The 25,601-nt window shown below is 40.8% G+C and overlaps 1 protein-coding gene across 2 annotated transcripts in view; it reads right to left on the bottom strand.

Moving 5' to 3' along the window:
- Positions 1-7,917: 7,917 nt before the first annotated feature.
- Positions 7,918-25,601, bottom strand: part of MGAT4D (MGAT4 family member D) — an 87,402-nt gene continuing 69,718 nt past the window's right edge. For both annotated transcript variants that reach the window (XM_060246722.1, XM_060246724.1), the window contains exons 9-15: positions 24,897-25,027; positions 22,806-22,913; positions 19,475-19,668; positions 17,531-17,609; positions 14,660-14,732; positions 9,080-9,192; positions 7,918-8,173 (exon numbers count right to left, since the gene is read on the bottom strand). In XM_060246722.1, the coding sequence (XP_060102705.1) occupies positions 8,156-8,173; positions 9,080-9,192; positions 14,660-14,732; positions 17,531-17,609; positions 19,475-19,668; positions 22,806-22,913; positions 24,897-25,027 (716 nt within the window). In that variant the 3' untranslated portion in view covers positions 7,918-8,155. The remainder of the gene's footprint in view (positions 8,174-9,079; positions 9,193-14,659; positions 14,733-17,530; positions 17,610-19,474; positions 19,669-22,805; positions 22,914-24,896; positions 25,028-25,601) is intronic.

Genomic DNA, 25,601 nt, shown 5'->3' with positions numbered 1-25,601 from the left:
GATGGTTCCGGATCCTAGTGTGGTCCTCTAATGCCTATCCTAGTTGAGAACATTGTTCTTACATTTCAGTCTCAGCAAAAAAACAAAAACAAAAAAGGGGGGGCTACAGTAAAGTAAGTAAAATACTCCGCTGGCTCTAGCGGGTTAAGTGCTAAACAAGAACCTAGGAGACTCGTGTTCAAATGCAACTCACTGGGTGATATTGGCAAAGATGAATAATAAGATGCCAGACCGGTGTTGGAAATGTAAAAAAAAACATGAAGGTTCTTTCTACCGTATGTGGTGGGTTTGTGAAAGGGCAAAAAAAAAGTATTGGCGGATGATTCAACAAGAAATTTCTAGGATCTCGGGATATGAATTTAAGAAAGTTGCAGAGACTTTCCTGTTGGGATTACAAATGGAAAAAAAAAATCCAAAAGAAGATAGAACTATAATTTGGTACTTGCTTTCAGCTGCTAGGACATAACATGCGTAGTTGTGGAAGCAAGAAAAAATACCAGAGAAATGGGGTAGGATTGTAAAAGTTATGACATGGAGTGAAATGGGCAAGTTAACATGAACCTTAAGAGACTATGATTTAGAAGTAATTAAGATGGAGTGGAAAAAGTTAGGACGTTGTATGCGCGGTTGTGGAAGCAAGAAAAAATACCAGAAAAATGGGATTGGATTTTAAAAGTTATGACACTGGGGTGAAATGGGCAAGTTAACATGAACCTTAAGAGACTATGATTTAGAAGTAATTAAGATGAAGTGGAAAAAGTTCAGAAGATACGTAGAAAAAGAGTGGAAAATAAAAGGACATTGGACAATTTTTGATAATGACTAAGTACAAGAGGGAGGAGGATATTAATTTTGGTTCTTATTAATTAAGGGTACCTTTAATATTAAGATTTTAAGTATATAACACCGGCGGGTGTCAAGTAACGGGGGAGGAGTGGGTAGAAAGTAATATATGGGATAGATAAAAAGTAATTATTAATGATGTAAGAAATTGAAATTTATTGCCATATGTTACTAATAAGACTGTTTGAAACAAAAACATTTTTCCACCCTCAGATCACAATCGTGCCAGGTTTTTTTGTTTTGGTTTTTTTAATCTTAAGAACATAAGAACATAAGAGAAGCCATGTTGGATCAGGCCAACGGCCCATCAAGTCCAACACTCTGTGTCACACAGTGGCAAAAAAATTTATATACACACATACACTGTGGCTAATAGCCACCGATGGACCCGTGCTCCATATTTCTATCTAAACCCCTCTTGAAGGTGGCCATACTTGTGGCCGCCACCACCTCCTGTGGCAGTGAATTCCACCTACTCTTCACCTACATGGCTTCTGCAAAGGGAAGTCCTGCCTCACCAACCTTTTAGAGTTCATTGAGAAAGACTCGCCAGAGATTCCTGAGTAAACTTAGCAGTCATGGGATAAGAGGATGGGTTCTCTTTCTGATTAAAAAACTGGTTCAATGACTGTTAGTAAAGAGTGGGGATCTGTGGACAATTCTCACAATGTAGGGAAGTATGCTACGGGGTCCGATAAGGATTGGTACGGGGGCAAGACTATTTCATTTATTCATAAATGATTAGGAACTAGGGGTGAGGTGCTGGTAAGTGTAAGGTGATGGCATAGTGGGTCAAAAAAAATCCCCACTTCACGTATAAGCTAATAGGGATAGAACTTGCTGTGACTGAGAGGGGGGAAAATCCCAAGTGTGTTGAGGATAGTTTGGTGAAAGTGTCAACCCTGTGTGCTGCAGCGGTGAAAAAGGCAAAGTCTGTGGTAGGTATTCTTGGGAACGGGATTGAGAATAAAACAGCCTATATTGTAATGCCCCCATATAGATCTATATCGCAGCCTTGTTTGGAATAGTGTGTACAATTCTGGTCACCGTATCTCCAAAAGGACATTGCAGAGCTAGAAAAAGTACAGAGAAGGGCAGCAAAGTTGATTGGGGGGGTTGGGGGGGGGGAGCACCTTCTCTATGAGGAAAGGCTGATGAGTGACTTTTCAGTTTAGAAAAGCGATGGCTATGTTAGGGGAGGGGGAGGGTGTGGGGTCAAGATAGAGGTTTATAAAATTATGCAAGGGGTGGAGAGAGTTGACAAACAGAACTTTTTCCCCCTTTCAAAATACTAGAACTCAATACAACGAGGCTGATAGCATATTCAGGGTGGACAAAAGGAAATACTATTTTACACAGAGAGTGATTAAAATGTGGAATTCGCTCCTCTCTCTGCACCCTTGGTTCATCAAGGAGATCAGTTCCTAGGCTGCCCGTGACCCACAACCCCCTCTTCTCCCTAAAGCAGCAACGATAAGCTCTTCTTTTTCTTATAGAATCCTAGGCAACCTCCTACTGCCGGGGCCCTGTTCATTGCTCAAGTAACCCCCAGACAGCTCCTTGGAGTGCTAACAGGTGGAGGATGCTGACGATGGAAAAAAGTTGTATTGTGTGCCAAGATATTAAGTGAGCTGCATGGCTCAGAACTAAGCCCCAGATCTTCTGATGTTAAGAGTTCCATCAAAAGCAAATGAATGCCTACTTGAATACAATTAAAGGCTCAGATCCTGATCTTGGTGGAACCATATCAAAAATCACCAAAGTTGGCAGTAAATATTTGTGTTGTCAACAATACTTGGGGAACATGGGGTGAATGCACATTTAACAGGGCATGTAGAACTAAAATCATTTAAAACACTGCTTACTGTTGCTTGTTTTTATTTAAAATTTTATTTTATCTACATATTGGACACAGTCAGAGTATATCCACAAAAAAACCAATGGGGCATTCTGTAACCTGTGTGTTTCTATACATGTCAGAAAATCCTATCTTTGTTTATATTTAAAATAACCTAAATTGTATATCTCTGTCCTGCTTTTGCATTTTTCTTAAGTCTACATTTTTCTGCACTTCACAGCCATAAAACCCCTTGACCTCTTAGGACCATTTTTGGGGGTCAAACACTATTCTCACAATTAGCCCATACATAAATTTGATGGAAAAGCTATTTTAAATCACAGACCATAAGAACAGGAAATTTATTGCGTGAGAACCTAATTTCATCTGTTTATTTTGTCCAGGTCTAAACTGTGTCAGCATTAAATAATTTGCTAAGATTCTTGCTCTCTCTCACAGGGTGAATATCCTCCCACGTCTGCGAGATATACATTTCAGCACTTGACCTTTTAAGGTCAAATACTTTTGTCTCACTCTGAGAACAGGCACTGAAGATGATAGAAAAATGTTAGGATTTAATGTGTAAGAAAATGCTATATGTTTACAATTAATGTATTAGAATAGGCATCTAAAATGCTGTTAGGTGGCTAGGTAAATGTTAGGATTTAATGTGTAAGAAAATGCGGGGATGGTTACAATTAATGTATTAGAAGGGGCAGCAAAAAAGTACAATCCCACTACGTCAGGCATTCATTTACTGATCAGGAGGTGGGGGCTGGTGTGGGGGAGGGGCAGCTGTTTAATGAGGAAATTGTGGGGGAGGGGCAGCTGTCACTTTTTGATTTCTGTTTGATGATGCGTTGTACGTACTGTATTCTTCTCTTTGGATCTTGCTAAGTTTCTATATGTTACCGACCTCGACAGGAAGAAATTTAATGCTGTCTGTTTTTGAAAGAAGATGCTTTTAGTTAAGTCTTGCCTACGTCAGCTAATTTTATTACCACTTTGATGGATGTACAAGTTTTATATTGTTACGTTATATTTCAACTTGGTGTTGTGTTGTACTGTTATTGATGAGTTGTGTTGTTGCTGTCGATTGGCCTAGAGCCGCAATAAACTGACTGACTGACTGACACCCTTTCCCTATTTTTTTCCTTTTACAATACATTTTCTTTTTATGTAAAGACATGTTTTGGTTTCATTTCAGTGCAGGGTATTTCTCTGGGATATTTCTCTTAACCCCTTTCTTACATGCCATACTGTATGGATGCTACAAAGTTTTCCAAAAGGAAAACTTCACATAAAAGAACTTCCAAAACTCCAAGATTTACACCATGTTATTTCCATATTCATCTAGTACTGTGCTAGAAGGGTTGCCATGTCTGGGTTGGAAAATACCTGGAGACAGGGTTTTTTTTAATAGAGAAAGCCCATCAGGAACTCATTTGCATATTAAGCCACACCTCCTGATGCCAAGCCAGCTGGAACTGTGTTCCTGTGAGTTCCTACTCAAAAAAAGCCCTGCCTGGAGATTTTGAGAGTGGAGCCTGAGGAAAGCAGGGTGTACAGAGGGGAGGTACTTAAATGAAGTATAAGGCCCTACAATCCACCTTTCAAATTGGCCATTTTCTTCAGGTGAACTGAACTCTGTCACCTGGAGATCAGCTATCATCCCAGGAGAGTTCCAGCCACCACCTGGAGTTTTGGCAAACAAAAGTGAGGCTCATGGATGATGGAAGGCGCGGGGGGGAAGCAACACTTCCGTGTAGGCTGTCTAGGCTGAATTCTTAAAGGAATAAAGACATCAAACACCAATTAGCAAAATATCTTTGCTTCCACGAAAACAAGGTTTAAAACTTCCGGGAAGCCCATTCAGCTTGAGCTTGCATAAGAGGACTTTAAATTAAATTATTTCACATCAGAGAATCTTCCAGATGGAAGTATGCTGCCTTCGCATTTTGTAGTCTGCTTCACTTTTGCACATTGGGAACATGGATGTCTGACCTAAAAGAGAGAGAAAAATGGACTTACCTGTTGAACTGAAGTATTTACAAGGCTACATCCTCTTCCCACTTTATTTATTGTTCAGTTTTGTTGGTTTTCATTGTTTACAAGTTGCACAATGAAGGAAGCTAAAATATTTTGCTAATTGGTGTTTGATGTCTTTATTCCTTTAAGAATTCAGCCATGTAGTCAGACTACATGGAAACATTGCTATTTTTCCCCTTCCACCACCTGGAGTTTGGCAACCCTAGAAGGAATCCTTGTTAGGGGGTCAGTCTAGATCAGGGGTGTCAAACTCACTTGCTAGGAGGGCCGGGTCTGACATAAATGGGACTTTGTGGGGCCGAGCCATGCATGTCGTAAAATGTAAATGCCAGATAGCAGAGATATAGACTTTATAGAGAACACAGGCTAACACAATTAAAGATATAATTTTTTAACTTAAAATGCAAACAGACTTAATACTCTTGCAATATTTTGTTTAAAACTGAAAGGGGGATAGTGAGATTTTGCAATGCAATTTTAAAAATAAAACATCAAGAAAAAGCACAAGGATCACAGCAGAAACTTAAAAAAATAAAATGTTCTCTGCCTGGTGTTAAGCCAAATGCCCTCAAAACGAGGTTGGGGAATTAGTTAGGTGGGCACCTGGCTCACTAGGGATCTTTTTACCAATTTATACCAGGCTCAACCATCCAGAGGGTAATTGCTCAATAAAGAGGACTCTAATTTAATAAAAACCAATTGTAATTTATTTAGAATAGTTCTTTCACACAAGATAAAAATACAAAAACAATCACACATTCACACAGGTCTAAGAAACACAGATAGATTGATAGGGGAACATATAAGGGTAGACAGACAGGGTAATATTTACCTCTCGCAGACTTCAAGGAAGGCTCCGGTGGCAACAGTTGAGGGAATGGGGGAGGACCCGAAACTGATCAGGAATCAGGGATGGATCTATGCAGCGGAATATGGGTTGCTGATAGAAGCACACATGAGTGGAGTTGGGTCAGAGGTTAAATAGGCTCCCTTAGACCCCTTAGGGGATGGGAGGTGACGGGGAGGAGAGATGGGAGGCTCTGTGATGACCATGAAGGCTGGACATTAGCAGAGCCAATGGTGAGTCCTTTGGTGACATCCAATTGGGTGTCAGCTTTAACCAATGAACTTCACCTTAGTCCTGTGAACCTGGAAATTTCCAAGTTGCAATATGGCCTAAGGTGGCTCCAAGGTGTTAGACTGGGGTAAGAATGGGAATGGCTGGATACTTAAGGTTAAATGGGATTATCTGAAAAGGTGATAATAGAGAATCAAATACTGGCCTAGGTATCACCAGGGTAAGACAAAAGACTTGGTTGATGGAGGAGATGTTCTTCCTCTTTTCTCATCATCTTCTGGGCAGGAGTTATTATTTAGGGTATTGCCCGGCAATCAGGAACATTAGTTGAGCTGTTAATCCATTCATGGGGCAGATGGGTTGCTTGCGAGCCAAGGGTGACACAGGGTGTGTACGTGAGCCTTCCACTATGAAGGAATGAAGTCCAGTCTGGCAGGAAGATGGCTACGAGTGGTGTTAGCCCTTGGTTCATGGAAAACAGGCTAGAAACTGCTTGCCTGTACAGTTCATGGCGGTGTGGCTTCTGCCACTGCAGTGGCCAAGACTGGGCACACAAGGAGTAGCTGGCAGCTCATTTGTAGAATGCTGCTGCAAAGCTGAGGCTTATAGTATCCACATAAGCCTTAGAAACTGTAAGCAAAGTCCACTTCTTAGAGCAGATGTGTGAGAGTCAAAACTCCAGGCACCCTGGCAACCATACTGGTGATCACGATGTCCATATGTATGAGAAGTAGGGGGCTTTTTCCTCACACTGGAAAAACATAAAATAGCCAGGCATTGCAAGCTTCTCTCCCCCCACCCCTCCTGACCCCAGTCTACACAGATTAGCAGTGGCTCTCTAGTGTAATATCCCCCTATGGCTGTGGGTTCTCAAAGTTAAGAGTACTCACTAGGCACTAGTATTCACTCCATTGAGAAGAGATAAAGCTGGCTCACAGCATCAACACTTGGTTTGCAACTCCAAGAACCTTCAGCTGGCTATAGGAACGCTGGGAACTTCCTCTCCATTGAAACACATAGACAAAGTTGCAAGGAAAACTTGGAGTGGATTTTCTGTTCACAACTGCTCGGCCCAGAAGCCTGAAAAGAAAATCCATCCCACATATTCTTTGCAGCTTTGCTTTCAGCTTTAGACTCTGCAAAGAGAAGGCAGGTCGTTGGCAGCCTTGGAGCTTCACAGGGTGAGGACAGGAAGGGGGAGAAGAGAGCTTGATTGAAGCCCTGGGCAGGCCAGTTTGGCCCGCAGGCTACACTTTTGACACCCCAGGTCTAGATGTTCTCAGGGAACACGTGAGTGGTGACAGCCATTACTAGGCCCTTTCCAGGGAATCCTTAATCTCAGGGAGTTTCCCAGCAAAGACAGACACTCTTCTGCCCTTCATTTGGTCACAAATTCTGTACATGTCTATTCAGAAGTCCATTTTATTTACAGGGCTTATTCCCAGGAGAGTGTTCTTAGAATCACCACCTAAATTACATTTATTTTAATGAAAAGGTAAGAATATATTTGTACAATATGCTGTTTAGAGCACTGGAAATAGATTAATGATGCCTCATTTCAAACCACCACTCAAACATGAAGTTTAGTAGATAGCCTTGGGCCACTCTCTCCTTCACTCTAGCATCTCACGGGGTTGCTGTAAGGATAAAGTTAAAGAAGTCTAGGTACTTGTTTACTTTGTTTAAGCCTTGTAACTTTCTCCCCAATGAGAAGTCTGTGGCATTGGACCTGTCTGAAGTCCCACCCCTCCTCAGTTTACATCATTCTCTTCTCCTCTGGGAGTTAGGTTAGTGTGTGACTGACTCAAGGTTGCCCAGCAAGCTTCCATGGCAGAGTGGGGATTCAACCTGGGGCTCCCAGATCCTAGTCTGACACTATAATCACTACGCCACAAGAGCTCTTACAAGACATACCATTAGAGACATCTGAAGGAAGGCGAGATAAATATGTGATCAATTAAGTAATGATATGCTTTCTCCAACGGGAATGGCACATAAAATGATCAAGCCTGACTGGGTCGTTGTGTTGTATATAGCTGACTATTTTTAACATATTTGTTTAAAAGGTACATTATTAATCCACGGTATTATAAATTAACACAACATTGTATTTATTCAAACTATTCAAAGTATTTTTATTTGAAAAGGGCTTGTTGGCAATATATTATAATTATTTAAAATATGTAATAAAAGAGATATTGTATATACATAATGTACATTTTCCCCCTCTCCTACTACATAGTATTAGGAAGATTAGGTTTTAATCTGTTGAACATTTGTTGCTGCCACTAGATGGCCTTATTTCCATGCAGACTTCAAACTTTTCAGAGGCTTGAAGAACCGTCTTGTCATGTCTGTAAAAATATCTGTGTTAAAAGGAAGAGGGATTAGTGTCAACGTTATGAATATTAAGCGTGTAAATTCCTCTACTTGACTGTCTGTTGATATCTTTACATAAATCATCATTGCTTGCTCCAAAGTTCTCAAAAATCATTTGGAGAACTCTGAAACTATTTGTAGAAAAATATTTTAGAATATTATTAAGAATTCTGCCCTTAAAAGATAAAACAACAGCTCGGAAGTTAACTGTAACCTGCCTCTGCCAAAGTTACTCATATAGCCAAAATGTCCCTATGAGCCCAAAATGACTGTAAAAGCATTCTAAGCATGTATCATAAACACAGTGAGAGAATAGGGGGGCTGAATCATGGTGGCAAGTTTTGCTCCCAGCCTACCTGCATACATTGGAAATTATGCCTACAAGCAATTATATATATGGCTTTCTTCATACCATCAAGAACTCTGGTCATCTTCATGGCTCTCTATATGACCAGAGAGCCATGAAGATGTAATTCTCTGTATAGGTTCCAATGAACACTTATTCATCAGGGGTGGAACTTTTTAATACAATCCTGCTTTCCTCAAAGAGTTCTTATTAATTACAGTTAGGACGTCTGAAAAAAAGCTTTTGAAAGTGCTGTCTATTACATTGCTAAATGTGTATACACAGTAAGGTAAATGGAAGAGGGTCCATGTTCCTTCCATCTCTCTCTGAGCATATATTCAGAATACAGGAGAACTCCAAAAATGACCCCGCTCTCTCTGCATATCACTTCAGAAAATTGTATAAAAATATATATTATTGAAGTTGGTTGTAAAGGTAGTCCCCTGTGCAAGCACCAGTTGTTTCCAACTCTGGGGTGACGTTGCTTGTAAAGCTTAGAGAAGAATATAATTATCTGTTGACAGTCTACCTATCCCGGTATACTTACTTCACTGAGTAAGAGCCACATAGGAGAACTATAATGGATAGATAAACGAACAGCATGTATTTTTCCTATAGATGGGCTGATGACGCCATCTGCAATTCCATTTTCAAAGGCACCTATATGGAAATTAAAATTATTTATCTGTTTATTTAGATTTATATCCCACCCTCTCTCAACGGGCTCAGGCTGTAATGAAATTCTTTTCACCAGGCTAATCTGCAAGGGTTATTATATATTAAAAGGGACAACCAAAAGTTTGTACAATGAATACTCTTCAGATTGTAGATGAGACTGGAAAGAATAAAAATTCTCCTTTAGCAAATGCCACACTAAACTGAGGTAGATTATGAGGGAAACGAGAGAAGTTTGATCTAACAGACTTTCCACAACTGAAAGCATCTATGGAATGTATCTTTGTCACCTTCCCTTCCTGCTGCAGCACAAACACAGCATTTTGGGGGGCATTTTAAGCAATGGAGGGAACAGAAAAGTGGGCAAGTCAAAGCCAGATCATTATAGATAGTTTTAAAAACAGTGAATGATATCTTCTACTACAGTTTAACCACATGGCTAAAGCTATTCTAATGGTCAGAGGTGGCCCATCCACTAGGCAGTCCTAGGCGACTGCCTAGGGCGCGGGTCAGGGAGGTCCCTCCAGAAAGTGGAGCAACAGCGAGCAGATGACAAGCAGCCTCTGTGCTCCACCACATGCGCCCTCTGGCTTTGCCTGCGGGGGCAACAGAAGGCGCCTAGGGTGCCAGGCACCCTAGGGCCACCCCTGCTAATGGTGTATTCTTGCATCTACCATCTATATAAGCTACTGGCAATACCTGGAAACACCAGCAAAGGGTTTTCAAGGCAAGTGATTAGGCAGATGTGATTTGCTCTTGCCTTCCTCTGCAAAGTCTTGTATTGTAGTATACCATTCCATATCCTCAATAAGAAACATTATTCATAAAAAACACCAGAAGCCTGTGGAGGACACTATTCTCAACTTGTTCCAGGTCCTCTAAGCCACCTCTGCTACATATGTTTGTATTGAAAAGAATGAGTTTTGCAATCCTGGAACATCTTTGTTAGAAGCAGGTTCACTGTCACCTCAATATCAGAAGACAGGACTGCAATGTGCAATTTTTGGTAGTGTTTCTCTGGCATCATATGAAATGTTGGCCTATGTGACAAAATAGCTTAATACATTCTTGTCCTATCCTCAGCATTGCTGATGTAAATTTCATTTAAAAAGTAACTGCTTTAACTATTTAGTTGGCTATTTAAATACTGATTACAAATACTGGCAGATATTGGGATGGGGATTTAACTAGGAAATTATCTTATTTTTCTCCTGATTCTCAATAAAAGACTGCCTTCTTTGCAATTGGCCTTATTGTTTAAAATAAATACACACACACTCTTACATAAGTATGCATGTAACTTTTTTTTGTATAATAATTTACATCCCTACTTGTTGATGTTGTGCTAGGGTTTTTATAGACTTTCCAGGAAATTATGAACCCCCCCCCCCCATTCAGCCTCACATAACTGGACCACCATCTTTCCAACAAAAGCTTTTTAACTGCAGGTCTTTGAAGTTGCTTCCACTAGTTCTGCTGAAACTTATTTTTGTTATTTCATGATCCTTAAAGAACATTTCTAGCTATTTTAAAGTTCTAACTTCTTTGAACATTTTGACCTGACCATTTTTACTTATTTAGTTTCTTCACAAAAATGATAACCGTAGCCTTATCATAACTTAAGTTTTTTTCCAGGCTACATCGCCTTGAGCTCAGCAGGGTCCGCGGGTTCTCCTGCCTGCGGCCCCTCTGAATCAGGCGGATGGAGGGGTGCCATGGATGTGACACTCCCAAAGAGACCCTGAAGGGGTCTCCTTTCGGCATGGGGCTTTTACAGCAAGACAGGAGCACAGCGGCAGCTGTTCCTGTTCTCCCTATATGCCTCAAAGCTCCCCCCGTGTTGATGCCAATACAGCAGAAAGAGGTGAACGCCCAATCACTTGCGTCTCTTCTTTTCAATAAGCTTTTGATCTATCGCTTCTCTACCTCAAGTATGACAATTCTACGTTGCAAGTAAGTGTGCTTTCAATACCACTGGCTAATGGGTCGTTTTACATTACAACAAGCGGGAGTTCAAAGGAAAGGAAAGAGGTCGATATCTCCAGTTTCCCTGTGAATGAGGTCTCGAAAAGCTAAAGAACATTTTTAAGTACTGGAAATAATTTGAATTAATCTGAATATGGATACTTACATCGACCTGGATTATAATTGGACATTTGTTAAAGAGACTATTATTTGGCTGCAATACGGTCTGAACAAAACAAGATATTTGTTAGAGAGATTTCTCCTTGTTGTCTGATTGAAATTGAAACGCTAACACTCAAAACTCCAGCTGGAGGAGATTGGGAAGGACGGACTATCTGGGACTCTGAGCTACTTTTCAACTTGGATTAATACACCGAGTTTGTTGACAGAGAAAAATGGCTTTGCTAAGCAAAATATTCTATAAAAAAGATATTTTAAGCAGTTTAAATTCTCTGAAGCAGGATCTTGGTTCATTAACAGAGTTGATTAAGAAACAAATGGGTGCTTTTGTGCTGAAAGCTAGCGAAATCTCAAATCTACACGAGCAGAGTGCTAAAGAGAACCTGGTGACATCTGTGTAATTGAAATGGGAGAGTGACTCATTGGGAAACGAACAAAAGAAAATCAAAATGGAACCCTATAGCACAGTTAAAAAAGAAGACCGGAAATGGAGATTGACTGAAGCTATGCCGAGAGGAACAAAGGCTGTGAAATTTTTCCCACTTTCTTCGAGAGGGATGACTGCATTAAGGAATAAAAAGGTGCATCTTAACCAGAAAATCATGATGTGGAAATCTTTTAGGAAGAAGGGCTTTTTGAACTAGATCTCCCTCCGTGGATAGTCGGATATGGACTTTGCAAGGAAATCTGATATGTGATATTAAAAGGCTAAGTGAGATTTTTTGGGGGGCGGGGGGGCTATAATAAGTTGTCTTGTCTAGAGTAATATGGACATAAAAGCTAAAGGACTGAAAAGTTTTTGAAAAGAATTTCATGTAAAAATAGTTAACTTAGTTTAACTTTTAAGAAGGCAGACAGCATAATTATTTTGTAGTTTGGTAAACTTGTCTTTAACAGATAATGATATTAGCTTTTTATGTTTGCTATTGATATGGGTAAACCTACAAGTTAGTCTGTAATTGTTAAGAAGGTAGACACCATAATTATTTTGTAAATTAGTAGATCTCCTTCTAATACGTTTGTTTGAAGAAATTGTCTGTAATGAGATAGATAAATCATTGTGTTCTATTTTTAGCCTGTTAAGGATAAAGATATTTGTTTCAGACTGTATTAAGGAGAGAGAAGGTGCATTTTAGTTATAAATCAGAAGATAGATTTCTTTTTAGGAAGAAGGGTTTCTTGAACGGTCTCTCTTTTTGGGGGTAGTTGGGTATGGAACTCTTAATAAGAACAGATGTTACTTTTAAAGGTTAAGTGAGATTTTTGGGTTATATTAAGTTGTTTTTTCTAGAGCAATAGGGATATAAGAGTTGGATTAATTGTTAAAAAGGCAGACATAACATTTTGTAATCTGACAGATTTGCTTTTAATACGCTTCTCTGGAGAAACTGTTTATATTGAGATAGACAAATTACTATGTTGTATTTTTTTTAGCATGTTAAGGATAAAGATATGAATTTTATGTGCTTATTTTAATGAGGATATTGTTTATCTAACAAATTAGTCTGTGCTTTCAACAAGGTTAAGCTAAACCAGCCAGTTTTGTGTTGAGATTGCTCTGACTTTTTTATATTTATTTGTGTTGAAGAAGAATCGTTTAGACTTGTATTGCAAGTAATAGTTCAGTAAAAAAATTTTATACTGAAAGACAAAGATGGTAAAATATATGGAGTACTTTATACTTGCAGGTAGAACGAATTGGGAATTTTATTTGGAGGTAGAATTATAACTGATATATTTGTATTTTTCTTAGTTTCTGTTTTTCCCATTCTGTATATGCCCTTCCCCCCCTTTATGTATCTATGCTTCTACTTCTTCTTTTTGTAGTTACAATCAATAAAAATTATAAAATCATAAAAAAATTAGGTAGTCATCATATCCATAGACATAAGATTTGGAGCATTAATTTATATGATGCATTTTCAAGGCAGGTATAAAACTTCTACAAACCTTAGGACAGGGGTGTCGAACATGCAGTTCGGGGGCCAAATCAGGCCCCCGGAGGGCTCCTATCAGGCCCCTGAACAACTGGCTGTCATCTGTTTCCTTCTCCATGCATCCTTCTGCATAACAGCTTGTTTTGGCAGGCTTGCTCAATTGCACAGGAGCTACAGAGAGAAATCTCTATTTTCTCCAGTGGCTAAGGCTCCTCCCTTGGGGTGGGAGAGGAATAGCTTGCTTTGCCAGGCTCTCCCAGTTGCAAAGCACAGCTACTGAGCCAAACCTCTCTTCCTTCTATTGGCTGAGGCTCCCTCCCCCAGTCACCTGGGGAAGGAAGGAAAGAGCCAGAGCTTCCATTACCCAGTTCCCTGGATCCCATAGGAGAAATACAAAGACAACATCTTTAAAACCATTGAGTGCTAACGTTTCAAACATGTTTTAAGTTTTTTAAAAATATATATATTTGGGTTTGTCTATGTTCTTTATAAAATATATATCTCTGCTACCTAATTTTAAATAGGTACACACATGCCCCATCCCAACATGGCCCGGCCCAACAAGGTCTCACTTATGTCAGATCCGTCCCTCATAACAAATGAGTTTGACACCCCTGCCTTAGAAGTCTGTTAGATTTTCTAGGAGATGACATGTGAACATTAAAAATCCATTTTTCCTCCTTTAATAGATCATAACTTGACAAGCTGATATATTCTTAATACTTTTTGAATGTATTACTATTTAATATTTCACAGGAGATAAATTTAGGCCCTACCAACATTTGGGCATATACAGAGATCTCAGATATGAGAGGCCCAATATGAGTGGGATATAGGAAACTCAACTTCAGCCTTTCCATAGCGTACTGATGTTGGACAATTCAAAATTAAGCCAGATGAGAAATTGAATCCCACCAACTCAGCAATCTCACCGCATATAAGGTCAGCTCAAACCCCTCTAGAATTCAGGTTTGGCTTACTTTGGGTTGTCCACCCACCAGCAGTTTTTGCTAGTTCCCAATCTGTCAAGCAAGCTTATGTTTATGGGGGTGAGACAGCAGCATGGAGGAGCTCACTGGAGACAACAGAAGCCTAATATATTTTATCTTTCAGGTCTAGGTTCTCAGGAACATCACATCCAGAAGTGTGCATGCACATTAAAAATTATACCCAGAATTAGACTTCGTTAGTTTTTAAGGTGCCAGTGGACTTAAACTTTGTTTCCTTGCATTCAAAATGTTCACTGATGTGATAATTACTTTAGAAAACTAACTTATTAAAAATAGCAGTTGTTAAAAGATCAGACTTACTGAAAATTAGTAGAATATATAGACTACTGTCCACGTATATTAGAAATAACAAATTTTTACCTATTTGTAAATATCCATCCTCTGTTCTTTTAAAAAAATTTGTGTTGTCTTTTGCAAGTTGTAAATCTGTTTCCTGTAACAAAACAAACAAACATTCCAGCTGGTTTTTAGACAGGAAACCTTACTTTCTGAATGCTCCTTTTTCAAATCTTCCAAAGTCAATAATCCTAGATTGTTGTGCCCTCCCCCCAGATAGTGGAAATGAGGCAGGTCAAAATTCTGATAGGTTTGCTTGAAATACTCCCTGTTTTTATTTATGTATTTGGCAAGTTTACATCTTGTCATAATTATCATGGCTTGAAAGGCAGCTTCCATGGAATATTTTTTAAAAAACACAAAAAATAAAAATAAAACATTAGTTTAAACAATGATTAAGCCAAAGACTAAGAATGACCATAAACTATAAAACTATAAACCAACAGTTTAAGACCTGCAAGGACCCACAGGAGTTCCATTCCCCTTTCCTGCCTCTGTGGGAGTCCTCTTGCTCTCTAGTATTTATTTTATTTTATTCTATTTATATCCCCCCTTCCTGCCAAAGCAGGCTCAGAATGGTGAACAAGGCCAATAGGCAAAATTAAATACATTAAAACCAGTTAAAACCACAATTACCATAACAGTGTTACAACTATTTAAAACAGCCAATACAATAACATTAAGTGCTATATTTGTACTATATTCGTGATGGCAGTGTAACAGTCCTCTCCAGATAATCTCCAGATGTAATTCAAATCTAAAGGCCAGGCTTTATGGTGATCAGTTCAATTTTGTCTAGACAAGATACCAGCTCAATTTGATGAGGCAAAGATAACAAATTTAGCAGTCAAAAGCTTGGTGGAAGAGCTCCGTCTTAAAGGCCCTGTGGAAATGTAATAGATCCTGCAGAACCCTAACCTCTTCAGGGAGCTCATTCCACCAGCACGGGGCTACAACTGAGAAGGCCCTTGCAGCCAGCCTGGCTTCTCTGGGGCTAGGGATTGAGAGAAGGTTTTGAAACCCATATCGTAGTACTTTCTGGGGGACATGTGGGGAAAGGCAGTCCCATAGGCATACAGGTCCCTGGCCATATAGGGCTTTAAAGGTAAGAACAAGCACCTTGAAATGAATCTGGTATGCAATCAGTAACCAGTGCAGAGCTTTCAGTGCAGGTTGAAAATGCTCCCGCAAGGGGAGAACCCAGTAACAGCCTGGCTGCAGCATTCTGCACCAGTTGGTATTGCACTCTCTTGTTCCCTCCACTCTGGCGATACTTTCCCCTACCTTTCACCCATTTGCCCTAATCTGTGGTGTATTTATTGTATGCATTACAATGGAACACTCTGTTTCCCCCTCAGATATTTATGTGTGCTGTTTTAGTCTCATGGGGTGGAGTCCTTGCTCCCTAGCTTTGTTTGTTAGTTACAATTATAGACTGCATGAATTCCTTTGTCCACCAGTTGTGAGGTGCTCACACTCTGATATCCTCTCTTGCTAATAAATGAATATTGTTTTGAACACACCTGTCTCTGCCATGTGAACGACAAGCCGCTGAAAGAGCAGCTGCTGCCACCGCCGTGGCCACTCTTTCAGTGGCTTGCTCATCATTCCTGCTGCTGCTGGCCTGCCCCCTCAACCCGGCACTGACAGTGAGCATGCCAGAGGGCCGGCATAGGAGCTGGGAGCCTCTGGTGCCGTTTTACCCGCCGATCACCTGGTTGTGGGGGGCACCTTTACATAGCCTGGGAAGCATGGCATTTCACCGCCCCTTCCCAAGGTTTGAATTAGACCTGGTGGGGAAGGGTGGAAGGAGAAGGCATGGCGGAGGGGAGCAGCAGGCCCTCAGTCTGCCTAGGATGCCATGCGCCCTGGGGCCAATCCTGGCCCCTTGGTAACTTAACCACTCATTTCCCTCAATGCTTGCCTGGTCTTTCTGGATGCCCACCTCTTCACCTACCTGCTGGTTCAGTCATCCCTTCACTCAGCAGCATCTCTACTCTCCTGATCTTTCTGGCTGCTTGCTCTATCAGTCACCCACCTGCTCTGCTTCCCTCCACCTGGCTGCTCGCCTAATTGTCTTGACATCCTAGCCACTGACCTACTAATTTCATCTTCATGCCTGTTCCTAGGGATTGCCATGTTTTTGAGCACCATCTTGCTGTTCAACAACTGAATATGTCATCCAATATTTTTTTAAAAATTAATATCTACCCATATGCAGACATCACTTGTGTGATTCTTGGAACTTTTCATCCCCTCCCTAATTGTTTTAAAATGTATTATTCTTCTGCACATATGGTACTATAGGTAGACAGATTTTGAAAACTGCAGGTGACCTTGACAGTCCAGGAAAACAAAACACGCTTTTATCTAACATCAGTACAGAATATGATATTGAGTGTGTGGCATTGTGTATGTATGGACTAAGATGGCTAGCTGATTGATCACTTCCAAACCTGGATTTTTAGATTAATTTGAAGCAACTATGTATGTGCATTGTTAATATATTTGAGCTTTCTTTGAAAGGGGTTTTTATTTGAAACCCATTACACCCTTTTTATTATGTTCATCTTTTCAGCTAGGATTGGAGGTACTATAATATAATGAAGATAGGTGCCACTGCTTGGACCAGCCTATGCACAGTCTATCATGGAAGCCTGCTGCAATCTATAGTTTTCAACTGATTTCAAACCACCATGTGCTCAAATCAGATAGAAGGCAGAGAAACGGCTGGAGAATAAAGACAGAATCTGCTTATCTCTGACCAAAGTTTTGAAGAACTATGTTAGCTAGAAAGAATAAACATTTCACAGGTTAGAACTACTCACAGAAAAGTTATGGAGACAGCAACTACTTTTCCTAACTTTATGTTACTGTGAGAGCCGAAATACTTACATCAGCAGGAAGAACTTCTACAGTGGTATTAAATAGCTTGTCTCCAGGATGTTCTACATTTCCACTTTTAAATAAGTACCTGAAAAACACATTATTTCAGTATACCCACTTGTATAATCCTGGAGCTTACATTAGGCCCTGTACCAAGAGCCCTCTTAGCTCTTAAAGGATTGGCTACACCAGGGGGGAGTGGCCTAATATGCAGAGGAGCTCCTGCTAGAAAAAGAGCCCTGAACCGAATACTTAGCTTGTTAGCATCTATGATAGTGTTATTATTCAGAATTATCTTCATATATTTAGATTTTGAATAGGCATATTTAGCTCAACAACCAAACTAGACATTATACAATAGATATAGCAGTCATCCAACCCTGTTGACTTTTTGAACATGAAGAGAAACCACAAGGGTTAAAATTAGATTACAGGAGTACCTAGGGTTGCCAGTTTCCATATGGTGCCTGGTGATCTCCTGGAACTACAACTGGTCTCCAGGTAAGAGAGATCAGTTCCCTTGGAGAATATGGCTGCTTTGGAAGGTGGATTCTATGGCATTTTACCCCACATGGTCTCTCCTTGTCAAATCCTGCCCTCCTCACCTTGATAATTAACCTGCTAGCTGTAGGAAGAATGGTTTGGGCCAAAGATTTTTTTTTCTGTCCCAGCAAATAAAAATGGTTCCACAAAGCTCTAGACAATGTAGGAATGGATACTGATAATCTTTATACAAGATTGGAAAGAAAATCCTGTTGGATATTGTAACTCTGCATGCAAGAGGGTTCGGGAGGGAAAGGGTTAAAAGAATTCTGTCACTCAGGTACACCTGGCAATTGGCCCCACCCTCTCTTAAGTTAGATGTTGAGCCTCTTTGGTTACTGCTTGCTTTCTGTTTTCATCTTATTTAGGACTTCTCTACTTCTCTCTCTTACCTGGGCTTGGAGCTGAAGCAAGTTCACCTTTTTGAAGTTAATCTGTTCATAGTAAATTAAATGCAGGGAGGTTTTTGAGCAGGAATGTACAGGAATGCAGTTCTGGCTGGCTTGGTGTCAGGGGGTGTGACATAATATGTTCCTCCTGTGATGTCCAGGGCTCTTTTTGTAGCAGAAGCTCCTCTGCATATTAGGCCACTCCCACCTGATGTAGCCAATCCTCCAAGAGCTTAGAGGGCTCTTAGTACAGGGCCTACTGTAAGCTCCAGGAGGATTGGCTACATCAGGGGTATGTGGCCTAATATGCAGAGGAGCTCCTGCTACAAAAAGAGCCCTGGTGATGTCCAAGGTGCGGCCTAATATGCAAATAAGTTCCTGCTGCGTTTTTTCTACAAAAACCCTGGTTAAATGCAGGGCTTTTTTTGAGCACGAACGCATAGGAATGCAGTTCTGGCTGGCTTTGAATCGCGGGTGTGGCCTAATAAGCTAATGAGTTATTGCTAGGCTTTTTCTACAAATGGTGACATTAGGGGTGCGGTCTAATATGCAAATGAGTTCCTACTGGGCCTTTTCTATAAAAAAGGTCTTGGTTAAGCATTTACATTAATAAGTCATGTTGGCTGTGCTTCTATTTTTGTAAGTAAAATGTATTTCTTTTGTTACCACCGGAGTCCAATCATCTTTGTAATTTGTTTGTACAGTATTTCCTCCCTTAACCAGGAAACATGGAAGATTGGGGATACTGCACAAAGCTTCTGTGATTCCAAAGCAATTGATTTTTTTTTACATTTAACCCAATAAGTTATGGGCTCAGAGTCTATCAGATGCTTGGATTCTTTTGCTCAGAAATGAACAAATTATCAGAATATACATCCAGACCCTATTAAATTGGGCTACTGATATTTCTTAGAAAGCTGAGTTATTCTGAAAAAATCTCTGCATAAAACATTTTAGTTAAAATTTTACATGATTATTAAGCTTATAAATTAAGGAAAATATTCTTCCATTATTTACTTACTTTTCAATTTTCAGTGGCTGAAAAAAGCTGAACAGGATGTAATCTCCAGCCATAGGAGCAAAAGCCCAGAAACATTCCATTCCTTTATAAGCCTTTTCTAATGTAAAGTGCTGGAATACTTTTAAACTTGTACTAACTTCAGCAGGAGGGTTGTCATGTGCTTTAAATAACTGGTTTTTCCCAAAATCTCTATCCTGTTGGACATAAATGTAAGTCATTCATATGCAAAGTGAATATAACAGAGATGGTATGCTCAAAATGTGATACAGGCTGAAGTTATGAATAAGATGTCACTGAATGTTCTTCAAAATCATTAAACATGGGCCTTTTCAGCCATTATGTCACACCATATACATGGGGAGAACACATTTAAGCTCGCCTTTGCGGGGAGGGCGGGGTAAAAATCAAATTAAACATAAACCTAACCACTGACCAATTCTTCACTAGGCTTGCTCGATCTTGGAGCCCTTCCCCTGCACTTCTGTCTGATTTTGCACAAGCTGGTGCAGGGCTGTGACTTGCTCCGCCTTTTTCGCACTGCAAGCAGAAACCGGTTTTCAGAGGATCTTGCTTGCCATGGGAAAGAGGTGGGGCAAGTCGCAGCCCCTTGGCAGCTTGTGCAAAATCGGACAGACGTGCCAGGGGGAAAAGGGCTCTCAGCCCAGAACAAGCCTAGTGAGAAATCAGTCACTACCTGCAACCTTCCTGATACATGCAATTATCACTTTGTCCCAAAGAGCAACACACATATTTTTCAGCTTCACTAAACATGAACCAGTACTATGGAAAATTAGGAATCTCTCACAGGTACATTACTGAAAAAACAGACATTACTGCTTTCAGACAAAACTATGATTGTACATATCAGGAGACCATATGTAGCATGTTCTTCCCATACATTCAGTGAAATGTAACAATTAGAAGGGATATTATCATATATCTGTTTCCAAACTGGGCCATATAATATTGATTAATAAATTCACAAAATGGAGCTTGTGACAAATAGGGGGATTTTGCTACAAATCTGAAGAAGGTTCAAGTTTGCATAACCCCCCTGAAATCTTAAAAAATATATATACCAAGGGATTAAAGCTCCCCAAAATAATACTAACAATGATTGTAGCTTTAAGAAAAGAATGCCCAATGAGCTTTCAGTGGTCATTATGGAGATTGCTAGGCAACCACAGTACTATTGCTGAACTCTCCAGGCATTGGTTTCTGTAAAGCAAAGTGTGGAGAGTGAAAGAGATAAACTTGGAGGCTGAAAACAGCCATCAAAACTTCCCATGGTGGAAGAGGACTTATTAGTGAGTGACACGCAACTGGTCCCAGGCTGGCAGCCACTTTACAACTGGGCCAGGTGTTTATTGGGGACTGGCTGGCGGAGTGGAGGGAAAGCTAAAGATAGGGAAGTAGATAAAGTTTGGTGGTTGGTAGGAAGAAGAGAAGGAAGGAAGAAAAGGGACAAGGCGATGAGGGCTGCCAGGGAAGGGAAGGAGGAAATAATGGGCATGGGGAAAATGCAATGCCCCTCCACAAGTCCTTTTTGTCCCCCACTTTTGAGGTATAAATAGAAGCTTAATGTATCAAGTCTAAATAACTGTGTTGGGGAAATCTGTGTGCTAGCTAAAGACAGGGTACATAAGTCAGAGACAACTCTAAAATGAAGACAGAGAGAGAAAAGTGAGGAGACAAGTGGAGAAAGAGATCAAACTAGCAATTCCTGTGGCAAATTGATTTTTTTGCCACAAGGTCATTTACAAGCAGGATTCTGGGCTGGCATCTGCTCGCTGATTCCTCAAAGTAAAATTCCAGATGTTAGTCTGGAGGAGCAGAATAAAAGTGGAGATCAGCAGGACCTTAGAAACAGCAAAATATATTCCATATATGTTTTCATACATAGATGATGAAGAAAGGTCTGACGCCCAGAAACTTATGCTGGAATACATTTTTGATATTTTTTTAGGTGCCACTGAGCTCAAAGTAGAATGTCTCTCTACAGACACAACTTGCTGCTAAGTCTCAGGTGGATCAGGGAAGGCCATTTTACAAAAAGGTGATATTTAAGGTGCTACCATCTGCATTGCTGACCATAAGATACAAAAACATTATATACAGTTGCAGATTTTCCCCTTATTCTGACTGAAACATTGGTTCATATTTTTCCAGTGAAGATTTTTGTACAGGGATACTTGATTTATTGGAACCTGTGTTGGTTGATTTAAAAAACAACCACAACCATTCCTTGAGCAAAAGACTCTCAAAATCTTATTAGTGGGGAGGTTAACCAAAGAACTAAAGTATTTGCACCTAAGTTTCTGTTCTCTGTAATGAAAATATGGGTTGTTTCTAGTGCTCAGACAGTAAGATATAGTTGCATGAATGATGTGTGCTGAGATGTTTTTGTAGATAATTATCTATAATGTGTTTATTCTGCTTCTGAATGGCCTGTGGGCTGTAATAAAGACTGACATTTTACAAAAAGCTTTACACCCTTCTAAATGCACCTTCCTTTTCCTTAGTCATTCATAAAGAATGGAGGCCTGAATTGGGGACAGAAATATTTGTTTACATACATTATCTAGCATGTTGGGGAAGCCACAATCTCCAACATTCATTATCCCATCACTGAAAAGAAAGGCAGCCTCTTCCCACCTCAATAGCTTTTGGATCACTACAACAGCAGCTGTATTGCCATGGCAGGAGGTTGCTCTGAAGAAAAGCTCCTTTGCACCATGAGTGCTTGCTACTTTGGTGCTCCTCCTTTCTTTTCTCTCTTCCTGAACAAAGCATTGGCTACCTGCTAATAATGTTGAGGTGAAAAAGAATAAGCACAACCAAGGGCAGTTTAGCTGATTGGAGCTGCAGCACAACAGTGCAAAAGAAGGAAACATCGGAGATATGGCTGCCAACCTCCAGGTGGAGCCTAGAGTTCTCCCAGAATTACAACTGATCCTCAGACTACAGAGATCAGTTCCCCTGGAGGAACTGGCAGCTTTGGAGGATGGACTGACTGGCATAACATCGCTGCTGAGCTCCTTCCCCAGGCACCATGTCCAAGTCTCCAGTAATTTGCCAAGCTGCAGTTGGCAACTCTAATCAGATAAAGTTTGGGGGACTTCCTCACCACAAGCCATGAATGTTCATAAATGACCACTGGCCCAGTTGTACAAAGCTCCATGGCTCATTCTGTTCTTTTTGAACTGACTACCAACTGAACAAGAGTTTCTATGTCTGTCTATCTCTCTCTCTCCCTCCACTGTTTGAACTTGCCTATACAATTTCTGAACATGGATTTAGAGAAAGGAGACCAAAAAAAAAGAAATCTTACTTTCAAATTCTGTATTTTTCCAGCTAAAGATGAATGAATGCCCACATGCTGAAAAAGTGATGGCTTATAACTGATACGCAGATAGGCCTTTTGCCTTTCACAGTGTTTCTGGAAAGGAAAGAAACTGTTTTATGTTTTAAAAAAGAAGGAACATGGGGATCTGTGATTCTATGAGGGGGATCCCTTCTCACTCTTACCGAGCACTCCTCCCCATCGCTGCAAGCACCACCACTGAGCCCAGAATGGTACCCATCCCCATCTCCTCTGCTGCCGGTAAGCCAAAAGTCATTCCCAGCTTCCACTGCGGGGTTCAAATGAATGCCACTCACCCATGGCAAGTTTCGAGTGACTCCCAGCCTCTACTGTCAGGTCTGCTGAGGCTTCTGCCCTCTGCAGCATTCCTTTCACCACCCACAAGCCTGCTGCAGTTCCTGCCACCCCACCACTGCAGTCATCACCTGTGGGCACAACACAGCTCCCTACCTCCCATCACCAAAGGAGTTAAATTTATTTTTGTTCAGAAGGTACAATTTTAAATCTCTGTTGTATTTTTAAACTTTTTCGGATCTTTCTGCACATCTGGAGAGTTCCCCAAGTTTGCAAAATTGTCTGTTTTTAATCAGTATGGGCCCAATCTGTGGATGAACAGACCAACTATGTTGTATTACAGACAGCTGTGGCCCAAACTGACTGAACAAACTGGTGTGATATTACAAAACAAATGATTCAAATGCACACACACACACAAAAGAGTTTTCAGGTTTAACAAGGGAGGGAAAAGATGTGTGCTGACTTGGCACAGGAGAAATTTGTAGCTCTGACTCAGAACAGAGGAGAGATCTCAAAAAGAAAGGAAGCAAAGAGCTATCACAAACAGCATTGTGACAGCAACCCCAAGGAGCAATGAAGAGTGAGTGAACAGGAAAAGAACTGCAAATTAATATTTGATCTCAGAATAAGATGACCACAGGTTCTATCCTGCCCTTTTCACTTGTTCAAGGAGAAGGAACCTCGTTTGATCCAAAAATGGTTATGTTGTGGGACAAATGTGAACAGTAAGCTATGCAGGATGGAGGCTGCAGTGAGGAGAGGAACTGGATGAGGTTACCCAGAATTCTCCTGTCAATGGAAAAGCTGGTAGGTTTCAATCTGATGGCTGAAATCTGACATGCCACGATTTCCTTATACAGCTAATTTGTACCAATGAGCAATATCAAGCAATTTTGTGTAGGATTACAGCATATTTGTTTATACCGTGTTCTCATTTCTGTTTCTCTTATGTCACATGCATACAGCATGGTACAATATGAATTTTTAATAGTGGGGGTAACATAATTATTGACCACTGGAATTTCAGAACACTGGTGCAGTTAAAGTATTTATTTTGAATTCACTGTATATCGTATTTTTCGGACCATAAGATGCACTTCCCCCCCCCCCCAAAAAAGTGGGGGGGAAAGTGTGTGCGTCTTATGGAGTGAATGGATGATAGGACGTACCTTCCTCCGGGGGGGGGGGGTGATCCGCTGCCTCCGCCTCCAATCCTGGCGCTTCCCCCGCGCCTGCCTGCCTGGCTCCAGCTCTGCTTCCAGCAAGCGCTGGGATCGCTCCATGCTGCTCCCACCGCAAACCCAGCGCTTCGCGAGCGCCGGCTGCGGAGGGGGCGGCGTGCTTCCTCCATGCCTGTCTGCCTGGCTCCAGCTCTGATGCTTACAGCAAGCGCCAGGATCGCTCCCTTCGCCCTCCGATCCCGGCGCTTGCTTTAAGCATCAGAGCTGGAGCCGGTGCTCGCGAAGCGCTGGGTTTGCGGTGGGGGCAGCGTGGAGCGATCCCAGCACTTGCTGGAAGCAGAGCTGGAGCCAGGCAGGCAGGCGCGGGGAATCACCGGGATCGGAGGCGGAGGCAGCGGATCGCCCCCCAGGGGGAAGGTGCGTCCTGTGGTCCGGAGTGTCTTATGGACTGAAAAATATGGTATTTAGCTCATTTGTGTAAATATGCACCAGAATATTCTTCCTCTTCTTAAATATAATCATTGTGTAACAGATCTTTCCTCTAATGCATCTAACATTCTTAAATAAATATAGTACTTACTGCGTCTCTTTCTGGATTGCAAACTTTAACCCAAAGTAAGTGGTCCAGAAGCCAATCAATTGGCTTATCTTTGTAGAACATTAAAAAAAATTCTACTATAAGTGGTAAGTCTCTGGATCTGAATAATTTTCCTTAAATAATTTTAATAAGAGAAGAAATTACAACTTTACTTTTTATACAGAAACATTCAGAAGAGAAAAATCAGCATTATTTGCTTAATACCTATTATTGTCTATATCTAAACAGTCTTGCCTATATTAAAAACAAAGGCCAACATTCTGCAGCGGAGAGATATCTGTACCTTCTAGGATCTGGCACAGCAGAACAGCTGCTGAATTCTAGTGATGTGCCACTCTTTTTTCATTTTTTTCTCTGTTCCTGTTCATGCCCACATATACCATAAGCTCAAGGCTCAGCACAGCAGAGATGGTGGACTTCTTACTGGCAACTGTTAGGGTCTTGAGACATCTGTGGAGCTTTTTGTACCTTTTGCACTAGTTGGGGGCTGTGTGTGCAAAAGCCACATAGGACAGGGACTATAATAAGCAGTGGAAGTGAGTAAGACAGTGAAAAGAAATGACCAAATCCAGCTCACTGACTGAAGCATTTCAACAGTTTGGATCAATTTTGTGGACAGTGGCCCCAGCTAAACACAGAACTAGGCATAATAAAGCTCAAGGGGTTTTTTGGTAGAAAAAGCCCAGC

Source organism: Heteronotia binoei, chromosome 9 (assembly GCF_032191835.1).
Source record: "Heteronotia binoei isolate CCM8104 ecotype False Entrance Well chromosome 9, APGP_CSIRO_Hbin_v1, whole genome shotgun sequence".
Taxonomy (NCBI): domain Eukaryota; kingdom Metazoa; phylum Chordata; class Lepidosauria; order Squamata; family Gekkonidae; genus Heteronotia; species Heteronotia binoei.
This window is presented reverse-complemented; position numbering and strand designations above follow the sequence as displayed.